Here is an 11,062-nt window from a genome sequence, read left to right on the forward strand (position 1 = left end):
GAAGTTAAAAGATGTGATTAGGGGTTGAAGCGCACATCATCTTGTTATTGGGGGTTTGGTTTGGTCGACTCCAACAACTTAACACTTTGTCATCATTTCAATCATTTACACACACGCACATCATCGGACTTATCACTCACATGTTATACATCTTCTTAAACAAGTTATAACTTCATATATATATTACAATGACGAAGACGATGATACAACGAAAGAATCATGAAGGCTTGATATATTTGGTCTGATAGATTGACTCATTGCCTGAGTCTAGATTGGTACAGGCTCAATGATGGATGAAGTGCGTTGGAGTTGTTGTGATGAGATGAACTTAGGTGAGGTGATCACGTCCTATCTTATCTCATCTCATCTCATCACAACTATTACTTACCTACCTAACCTATATACTTTACATAGTCTTATAGTCTTATATTCACAGTCTAAACAATGGCTAAGAAGGAGTCCAACAACGTTGAGATCTCAATGGATTGCCTGTCCACTATCGAGGAGGAGGAGGATGTTGAGTTACCAATACCTCCTCAGTTAATATCTAATGTTGGTCATCAAGAGGAAGAGGAGGTTGAAGAAGAGGAGGAGGAGGAAGATGATGATGAGGAGTTGGTTGTTGTCAAGCACAGCCACAGCCACATCACCAACAACAACAACAATAACAACAATAACAATAATAACAATAACAAGAACGTAAAGAATAACAAGAAGAGGAAGTTACAGATGGAGAAGTACTTCAAGTTGACATCAGGCAGTAGTAATACACGTGCTGAGCAGACGGTGTTGGTAGAGCATCTGTCCTATTGTGTACTTGAACGTGATTTCCCATTCAAACCAAAGCAACGAGTGACTATCCTACAAGACATATCATTCTACTTGGCTCCAGGCATGATGGTGCTGTTGGTAGCCGGACCAAGCTCTGGCAAGAGTTCACTATTCAAGTGTCTGGTCAACCGGTATCCAAAGAGAGGCATACATCACGGTGATATCCTGTTTGATGGCTATCCCATCAATCCAGAGACGCATCACATGGATACCATCTATGTGTCCCAGATGGACAATCACATACGTATGTCCTTCCTTCCATCATCACTTCCACTCACTCATTCTAACGATCAATCAATCAATATGTAGCCACACTCACTGTCAAGGAGACATTGGACTTTAGTACGGACTGCCAGTCTAACTTGCCAGATGATAAGARGGGTGGAGTTGCGCCAGGTGATATTGGAGATACTGGGTATGAGTCATGTGGAGGATACGGTCATTGGCAATCAATCAATTCGAGGTATATCTGGAGGCCAAAAGAAGAGAATGACGGTAGCCGTCGAGTTGGTCAAAGGCGCCAAGACAATATTCATGGATGAGCCCACAACAGGACTGGACTCGACAACCTCCCTCGAGTTGCTCAACACAATCAAGACGATATCGCAGTCGGCCAACGTACCAGTGATGGTGTCGCTACTACAGCCATCTCCAGAGATCTACTCACTGTTCACTCATGTGTTGATGATGAATGATGGACAGGTCACATTCTTTGGCTCCAAAGACGACGTCATACCCTACTACTCCAGTCTCGGACTACACTGCCAGCCATCCCAGAACCACGCCGACTTCCTCGCCAACATCTACGAGCTCGCCAAGATCAAACAAGACGCACCTGAACTCAAGTCAACCGATGACTTTGTTACTGCCTACCGTCAATCACCTTGTAAGTGTCACCAGACATCCCACTCATTCACTCACTCACTCAATCATCATCATACTCTTAGTGTACATCAACAATTTGAACAAGATAAGGGAGATCAAACACAAGGTGCAACAGAGGTACAAGGAACCACCGACGCTGTTCCAGCTGAGCACGGCCAAGCAGGTGGCCAAGTGTACCAAGCGTGGCTTTGTCACAACGTTCAGGGACCGTTCGGCACTGACGTCGCGTATCCTAAAGAGTGTGATACTGGGCCTGCTCATCGGGAGTCTGTTCTTCAACGTTGGCAACACACAGAAGTCCACCCAGTTGCTTCCATCGCTCACGTTCTTCCTGTTGACGTTTGTAGTGTTTGGTTCGATGGCTGGTGTCACTCAACTATTCCTCGAGCGACCAGTCTACTATGACCAAAGGTACGGGCGATACTACAGTCCCGCTTCATACTTTGCTTCTGGAGTGATCTGCGACCTTGCCACCTACCTCTTTGACGTCATCCTCTTCTCAATGATCTCATACTGGATGGTTGGGCTGGATCACAAGTTTGAACGATTCCTCTTCTTCATTGTCATCCTCTTCATGTATGTATCCTCTTCGTCAACCCTTGCCTTCAACCCTTACCCTAACCCCCTCGCCCTTGCCCTCGCCCTAGATTGGAGTCATTGATCATACGTGTTACCAAGACCATCGCCATCTACTCACCAAATGCAGTGATTGCTAGCACTTTGGCGCCTTCATTCATGTGCCTCTGCCTACTAATGGCCGGCTACATGATACCAACAGTATCAATACCAAACTATTGGATATGGATGCACTACATATCACCATTCAAATGGGCTTACGAGAGCATCCTGATCAATGAGGTCTACGATCATACATATCGATGCAAGATTGATGAGTTCCTGCCTCCTATCGGTCATCCCCTGCTCAATGTCACCTACCCCGATGGCTACCAGGGCTCGCGCGTATGTCCCATCACCACGGGCGCCCAACTCATTGCCTCCAAGGGCATATCCACCGAGATCGATGACAGGTTCCACGCCATATATGTTCTAACCGTCATGTACGGTGTGTTCTTGGCCGCCTCCCTCATTGGCCTTTACAAGATGACCTTTGACACAGTGTCCCGCAAACCCATCAACGCAACAACAACAACTGTTGTTGGCCCACCCCAGCAGCGTCCTGCCGGCCCATCAATGATCTCTGAGGCCAAGATTGACATTCGATCGGCAAAAAAGACTAGCCGAGCCTCATCTGGCGTCGCGGCCATGTCAAAGAAGGAGAATGATGGCTGCTACTTATCGTTCCGCAACCTGTCCTACCGCGTACCACTCAAGAGGAACGACGGTGAGCGAGTCGTTAGGACTTTGCTTGACAATGTCAGTGGCTATGTTGCACCTGGAACGATGGTCGCTCTGATGGGCTCGTCTGGCGCTGGCAAGTCCACCCTCCTCGACATCCTGGCCAAGCGAAAGGACACTGGCGAGATCACTGGAGACATCCGTCTAAATGACCGACCTTTGGACAAGTTCTTCAGTCGATACATCGCGTACGTCGAGCAGGAGGACAAGCTACTTGACACGCTCACTGTCCGCGAGGCCATCAAGTTTAGCAGCGACCTTCGTCTGCCGCAGGAGCTAACATCGGAGGCCAAGCAAGACGTCGTTGACTACATCCTGGAAGTTCTGGAACTAGACCACATTGAGGATACGATCATTGGTAAAACAGGCTGTGGCATCTCATTGGAGCAACGCAAGCGAGTCAACATTGGCATCGAGCTGGCCAGCAACCCAGACATCTTGTTCCTTGACGAGCCCACGACCGGCCTCGACGCAGTTAGCGCACAAAAGGTGATGAGTCTGGTCAAGAAGGTTACAAAGCAGGGACGTTCGGTGATCTGCACCGTCCATCAGCCTTCAGAGACCATCTTTAGGATGTTTGACTCGATCATGCTGCTCACCCAGGGTGGCTACACGGCATACTTTGGCGAGCTGGGTCCAGACTTCAGCACGGTACTCGCACACTGTCGCCTTGCCGGCCACACCTGTCCTCCCAACAAGAACCCTGCCGACTTTCTTCTCGACTACTCATCGTCCATCGATGCCATCACACGACTACAGAGCCATGACACGCCAGCCAAGATCAACTTTATCAAAAAATTGTTCAGCAACAAGGCCAACTCGACGGCGCCCAAGGAGGAGTCCTCGAATAGTATTACTCAATCAAACTCATCATTGACCTGCTGTCGAGAGTGTGGCGCCGAGAAGAAGGATGATGTGATCGATGTATATCTCAAATCACAGACATATCGCGACAACATGGCAACACTGGATCGCGGACTGCCCTCATCATTCCAGTCCAAGGTCTACACGTCTCGCTACTCGGCCAGCTTCCTCAAACAGGTACACGCACTGACCATGCGAACACTGCTCTCGATCTACCGCAGGAAGAACGTCATCATGGTGCGCGCCATCCGATCATTCATTCTGGCGTTGATCACTGGCACACTGTTCCTGCAGATTGACAATGACCAGGAGGGCGTGTTTGATCGCATATCCTTCATCTTCTTCTCGTCGACGTTCGCCTCCATCTCGTGCCTCTCCAACATCCCGTCGATCTTTGAAGATAGAACACTATTCTATCGCGAGCTGGACTCTGGCACGTACGGCCACTTGCCATTCATCCTGGTGATGATCGTCACCGACCTGCCCTTCACCATGGTCTACTCTAGCCTGTTCAGCATCCCCGTCTACTGGCTAGCGGGCATGGTCAACGACTGCCACAGCTTCATGATGTTCGTGGCGATGTACTACCTGTACGTGCAAGTGCTGATCGCCTTCTCACAGATGCTCGGCTTTGCCTGCCCCAACATCAGTGTAGCCAACGAGTTGACAGGCATCGTGTTCTCCTTCTTCTCGCTGTTTGCCGGCTTCATTATACGCCCTGCGTTCATCCCGTCCAACTTCCAATTCTTGTTCAACATCTCGTTGACACGATATGTGGTGGAGACACTGATGGTCAATGAGATGGACAGTGGCATACGGTTCTATTGCAAGCGATCACAGTTTGTACCTGTACCTGTGCGTATCAACTCGACCACTGTGGCACTGAAGCCATTCTGTCCAATACTTGATGGACCAACAGTCATGGAGATCTTTGATCTGCCTCGTGATGACCAATCCAACTTCCTAGTAGTATTCTTTGTCCTCATAGTTGTCATTGGCTTGACAATACTCGCATCTCGATTCTTCAAATACAAGAAATGAGTTTGGAAACTCACTTTGGCGACACCATCATCAATTGATTTACATTAATCGTTAAAGTTCCATAACTATTTATTTCCATTCATCATGTTAATTATCTTGATTTCTCGATGGACACTGGTCCCAATACCATATAGATAGGATGTATTCTTGGTTTTCTCTAACAAACAGAAGAGAGTTTGTTGATCAACACGTCTACAAGCAATGAATGCATTGTACTTGTTGTATTGTACTTTGTACTGGTCAACCTCAATCAGGCACACTGAAGCAGAGGGGAAGAATGACATCACTGACCTGATCAACATGACCGGATGGCGCAATAATGTTATGTATGAAAACCATACCAACTCCAAGGGCACAGTGAATTGAGCCTTTGTCGTGTAGTCATTGCTCTTCAGTTTCTTTGTAAACTCGTCAGGTGTAAGCATCGGCATGATGTTCTTGTCGATAAAGGCCTGACCGAGGGCCAGACGTTTGAGTGTCCTCAAGGACGGCAATAATTGATTGAAACCATTGCCCAGCTTCAACTTGGTCAATGATTGTGGGAGTAGCCGCGAGGTCAATGGCTGATTAAAGCTATCGCCAATCGAGAGGGTGGTCAATCCGCTGGGGAGGCTAACAAGTGGATGATTAAATTTGCTGCCAAGGTGGAGTTCGATCAAGCTGCTTGGCAACAACTTGGAGCTGAGTGACTGGCTGAAGTTATCGCCCAAGGTCAGATGTGTCAAAGTTGGTGGAATCATACCAGCTTTTAATACAATGATTGATTCTTCCAAATGCAGTGTCCTTGTACTCCTTAAAAACCATTCTTTGGACGCCTCCTCTGATATGAATGTGTGTCCATGAAATGACATGCGTGTCAGACTGGGAAATGACCCAATGATCGACTCTATTCTAGCTTCAGGTAACACAATATCCAACGACCTGATTGAGGACTTTTGAATCAAATTGTCATCGCAGATATTGAACAAGAGGTTGGTCGAGACCAGCATTGAGGTGATTGATTGTGGTAGGGCACCGTCATGGATCCTTAACCTTGCCCGATCACGGGGGATACTAATATGAGTGATGGAGTCAGGAAGAGTGCCGGGCAGTATGTCTTGATCAAATGTCTTTGAGTGAATGCCAAGGTGTGTTAAAGAGGCGGGCAGCCAACCAGATTCAATCAGTTGATTGTAAAGGAGTCCAAAGACTATCTTTGTAAGTGATGGAGGGAGACTTCCTGGCATGATCGGTTGATTGAACTTTCGACCAAATGTGAGATCGGTGAGCGAGGGAGGCAGCCATCCAACATGTATCGACAAGTTGAACTCATCTCCAAACTCAATAGATGTGATTGAGTTGGATATTGGGATGGTCATGTCCTTGATCGATGGAGCATGACTTTGTAACTCGCCAACATCTATTGTCATGTTCTCGTCAAAGTAGAAATGGGAACCTGTTGCGTATTGGGATCGACCAACCTCCAACGACGAGACAGTCTTTGTGTATGGCATTAAAGATTGATCACTTCTCCAACTATCTGAATCGGGACATATCTTTATCTTCCTCCTGGTACCATTCCAATACCTCTTGCATGTACAACGAAAGCATGCACCATCCAACAGATCCAACTCATTCACTATTTGTATAATAATCAAGATAGATAACCTCTCCATGTTTGATTGTTTGATTGGTTGTTTGGTTCATTAATAGAATGTTCAGTTTATTGGGAGCGGGGAGTGATCATCACTTCTCCTTTTTTGGAACTTCATCATTTATTTGATTGACTGAGCCATGTTGATAATCTTGATTTCTCGATGAGTGATCAATGAACTACCTGGGATGACGTAAAAGGAAGGACCCCCACGTGTGGTTGACCAATGGGAGGTGAGAACTTGTCAGTTTATATCCGTGAAGGACAGCAATGAAATGACTAATATTTTCACCTGTTAGTCACAAGAAAGATTGATAACTTGCCAATTGATGCTTAATATAGTAGTAATAGCATTCTGCTGTGCAAGAGCAACAATAATATCTATCTTTTATAATTATAGATCAACACCACACCAAATAAAAATTTATTTATTATTCATACATTGTCATTGTTAAATTAAACAATTATACAACATACAAATACTAAGATGTCAAACAACCAGTTGTTTGTCTTCATTATGGCAAAGGAAAAAAGAGAGGCAGGCCATTGACTCGAATAGACCAGGAGCAACACCAGCAACTGTTCCAGCACCTGTACCATCTCGAACACTTCCAGCTAGAACAACACAATCACAATCGTCATCATCTCAATCATCATCATCTCAATCATTATCATCACAATCATCATCATCTCAATCATCATCTCAATCATCATCATCTCAATCATCATCATCTCAATCATCTTCATCTTCATCTTCATCCCAAACATCAATAGGTGTGTCGACTCAACCTATTCGCATTGCGACTCCAAGAGTCCAACCTCGATCAATAACAGCCACAGGTACAACCTTGCAACAACATGGTCAACACAGTCCTTATGAAAGGGTGATTGACCTGTCTCAGAGTTGTCAACACATTGTTAACACAACAGCAGCAACTGACGAGTTAGATGACGACGATGAAGACACCATTGCTCAGATAATCAATGAGATGGCAATGATCAAACAGAACACTCCAGTGGTAATACCAGCAGCGGTGGAGGTAATACCAGCAGAGGTGGAGGTAATACCATCACCACCATCTCAATTGGCTGCTTCCAGTTCCTCGACAAGTTCAACGAAACAATTTCCACTAGGTCTCATCAAGCAGCTTGTAGATAACAACAATAATAATAATATTAATAATAATAATAATAAGGAGAAGGACAACAACGTCAATTATAAGTGCTCATTATGCCCAACAACAACAAGGTATTCATATAACTTATATGAACATATTCGGAAAAAACACAAAGTGGAATTGGGCAAGTTGAAGATCATTCCAACAACAACAACAACATTGACCAATCTGAGAACAGAAGATGGCAAGGCTCGCGACAAGTTGTGCGATCACTTTGGATGTCACGATCTAGTGGCCAACAGCAACTGGGCCCGGCACGTCCAGAACCTCAATTACCATCACAAAGTAATCAATAACGAGCAGTCATTGGCAGAGATATGCAACAGGTGCATGATTGTCAAGTTTAAGAATCGAATCAAAGCGACTGACAAGGTACACAATGCAACTGCAAGAAAGGGTATGAATTGCTAACCAAAGAACAACAACAACAACAACAACAACAACAACAACACATTTGATTAGATCATTTACTAATCAATCTCAACATCCTTCTCTTATTCAGATATACCTCTGCTCGAGATTGCCAAGTTGAAGGTACAATCCAAGACCAGTGATCTTGGCTACCTGGGTCTGTTCGACACGCCATTCGCTCGCATCATGCCATTCATCATCTCTCGTGGTCGCAAGATGATTGGGACGATAATAAAGGACGACATTGATTGCATCAAGCGCGTGCACACTGATGGGTTCGTCTCGACCAAGCCATGGACAGAGAAGACAGGCAAGAAGTCACTGGACTACCCCAAGTTGGGCAAGGAGTGCGGGGACCTGCGATACGAGGGCTTCTGTCCTGACGCAATTGTCAAGAACATGACCAAGGTCAATGGAAAGTTTATTGTATAAATATTGTTGGGGATAAGATATAATGAATGAGTTAATGGATCCTGAAGCAGTCAAACCAGAGACTGAAACAAAGAAGAAACAATTGTGTCTTAAATCAATATCACCATATCGTAGTGAGTATAATAGTTGTGCTCGCTGGGTCTGAACGCTCTGTGCTCACCTTTGATTATCGCGCGGTAGATGCCAAAGGGGAAGCCAGACTTGGCGCTGAGTTCCTCGTCAGTCAGTTGATGGAACTCGCCTTTCTTGATCGGCACTGAGAATGTGCTGCTCCTCATGATGGCTGCGTACATGCCAGAGACGTCGTATTTGTAGAGAGGGCCAGTGTATGTGTCGGCGAACCTCAATGGTCCATTCGATGACTTGGCTATCCACTTGGCCCTTCCTGTTCGATGATATCTGGAATGACATGCTTTGTTGTACTTGCTGAATAGGTTGAGGGCGGCTTTGTAAATGTTTGATCCTGTAAAGTACAAGTCGATGACGCCATTGGTACCTTCTTTGAGAGCGTCGGCGTCTTTGATGAAGTCCAGCCATGTCTCCTCCAGCGTCTTGATGGGYTTCTTGCTCCTCTTCTTGGCWGCCTCCACCTTGATGTATCGACACTTGGCRTCGTATTTCTGCTTCTTGAGCTCCTCGATGAGTGCYGTCTTGCTCATCGTGCTGTGGGTCGTGCCATCGAATAATTGGACTTGATCATTATCGTCGTCCCACTTGTATGCCACKACTGGGAGTATYCTGTCATCGTTGTATCTCTTGAGGATGATGCCCTTGGGTTCAAATGCGCCCTGTTTGTCAAGAGTGTAGTGCTCATTGGTTAATTTGAGGTGGACRACTCTGACGTAGTTCTCAGTTGAKRTCTTGCAATAATCACCTTTGACATTGATGCGCATCTTGAGCTTCTTCTCGATCGTTGGGATGARCTTGAGTGGCACCATGGCGTTGCGYTCTAGTTTGAAGAATCGCTTGAAGATCSRTGGCKTGCTAAAGTGCTCGGTCACCTCATCTGGATAGGCGGCTTTGAGGCAGTCGTAGAAGCAGTCGTTGTATTTGCCATTACAGCCGCCTGCTCTGAGGTTAGGATGAATGATGAAGATGTAGAAGCCCTTGATCGTGAGGTCATCGAGAGGGACTCCATCATACTCGTCTGGGTTGAACAGACTGATCGCATCACCTGCCTTTGTGAACTTGCCCGAGCGATATTGACGATTGGCATACTCGATTGCAACTTCGAGACGAGCAGCAGAACCATCATGATAGAGATCGTCACTGAGCCGTTGTGCAATCATTCTGATCGTGTCGCGATTGTAGGCTCCAGCATAATGTCTCATCTGACAGTCGAGGTTGTTGAGTCTGGTTGTGCTGTAGGTTGCTGGCATGTTATAACTTTACTAGAGATAATAAACTTATATCATTTAGAATTATTTGTTGGCCATCAACTGTCTGTGAATGTAGCCCTTCTTGTGTCTGTTGAGATTGGTGCGACCCACCTCAAAGCCACAGTCGCACTTGACCTTTTCTTTGATGTAGGCCTTGTGGCGCTCCCTGAACTCCGGATCTGATTGGTAATGATGTTTGATTGATGGCATCTTATATCTGTGTGAGAAATTTATTTATTTATTTATTTTATTTCAAGTTGTGAAAAGTCGCGACAATCAAAGTTGTGGCATTAGTCAATCAATTGATTGACCTTTCATTCATTCAAACACCTATCAACTTGCATGAGACTGTATGTTTATCAGTATATAAACTCTAATGCGAAGCTTAGGATGGTCATTCAACAAACCAACAGGATATCAGAGAATGAATAATCAACAAGCGGTTGTCCAACCTGCTCAAGTAGTTGCCCCTGCTGGTGCTCTCCCTGCCGATGCTCCGCTTGCCGGTGCACCTCTAGTTGAGGTTGCTGTCGTTGCCATTGAAGTCCCTCCTGCCCCTGCTAAGCCTGCTCCCCTCGGTGCTCCTGCTCCTCCTGGTGGTCCTCCTGTCGGTGCGCTGGTCGTAGCCAAACCTGCCGCCAAACCTGCCCCTCTTGTCCCTCGTCAGATAACAGTGCACTACGCCAACATTAACTTTTACTTTGCTGTCAACGGCAACATAAGGTACGAAGACCTAAGAGAACGTATTCTCCAGAGTCCCCTCAGTGTGAGCTTGCACAACTTGCGCAATCTCCAAGGTTGTGTCATCGAGTACCGTCCAGCTGCTGTGAATGCTGCCCTGGCCAACTCTACGGATCTGATCCCTGCTGGCACCGAGCACATCTACATCACTGAGCCTTCTGGTAAGTACTGACTCTGACACAAGTCAAGCTTTCATGGTCACTAACTGATGACTAGTCCGAGTCTTCTGGAGAGATGCAGATGCACAACCAGCACTGGAACCTCTTANNNNAGGATGTATAAGAAAGATCATGGCTGGCCTGATTTGGTTC

General features: G+C 46.1%; 5 protein-coding genes across 5 annotated transcripts; 3 read left to right on the top strand and 2 right to left on the bottom strand.

The window, feature by feature from the left end:
• Positions 1 to 444: 444 nt before the first annotated feature.
• Positions 445 to 4,977, top strand: SAMD00019534_015450 (hypothetical protein; the record flags this gene model as incomplete). Its single annotated transcript, XM_012902136.1, has 5 exons — positions 445 to 1,075; positions 1,141 to 1,173; positions 1,295 to 1,717; positions 1,779 to 2,292; positions 2,364 to 4,977. The coding sequence occupies 5 exons, from the start codon at positions 445 to 447 to the stop codon at positions 4,975 to 4,977; spliced, it is 4,215 nt and encodes a 1,404-aa protein (XP_012757590.1).
• A 71-nt stretch (positions 4,978 to 5,048) lies between these two features.
• On the bottom strand, positions 5,049 to 5,888 carry SAMD00019534_015460 (hypothetical protein; the record flags this gene model as incomplete). Its single annotated transcript, XM_012902137.1, has 1 exon — positions 5,049 to 5,888. A coding segment is annotated over one exon (840 nt), but the record flags the coding sequence as incomplete, so codon positions are not given.
• Positions 5,889 to 8,118: 2,230 nt separating this feature from the next.
• On the top strand, positions 8,119 to 8,631 carry SAMD00019534_015470 (hypothetical protein; the record flags this gene model as incomplete). The annotated part of the gene is made up of 2 exons (XM_012902138.1): positions 8,119 to 8,185; positions 8,291 to 8,631. 2 exons carry the CDS (start codon positions 8,119 to 8,121, stop codon positions 8,629 to 8,631), a joined length of 408 nt encoding a protein of 135 aa, XP_012757592.1.
• Positions 8,632 to 8,720: 89 nt separating this feature from the next.
• Positions 8,721 to 10,010, bottom strand: SAMD00019534_015480 (hypothetical protein; the record flags this gene model as incomplete). Its single annotated transcript, XM_012902139.1, has 2 exons — positions 8,721 to 9,057; positions 9,775 to 10,010. 2 exons carry the CDS (start codon positions 10,008 to 10,010, stop codon positions 8,721 to 8,723), a joined length of 573 nt encoding a protein of 190 aa, XP_012757593.1.
• Positions 10,011 to 10,434: 424 nt separating this feature from the next.
• SAMD00019534_015490 (hypothetical protein) lies at positions 10,435 to 10,923 on the top strand (the record flags this gene model as incomplete). The annotated part of the gene is made up of 1 exon (XM_012902140.1): positions 10,435 to 10,923. The coding sequence occupies one exon, from the start codon at positions 10,435 to 10,437 to the stop codon at positions 10,921 to 10,923; it is 489 nt and encodes a 162-aa protein (XP_012757594.1).
• Between the last annotated feature and the right edge of the window lie 139 nt (positions 10,924 to 11,062).

Source organism: Acytostelium subglobosum, assembly GCF_000787575.1.
Source record: "Acytostelium subglobosum LB1 DNA, scaffold: scaffold3, whole genome shotgun sequence".
NCBI classification, from domain to species: domain Eukaryota; phylum Evosea; class Eumycetozoa; order Acytosteliales; family Acytosteliaceae; genus Acytostelium; species Acytostelium subglobosum.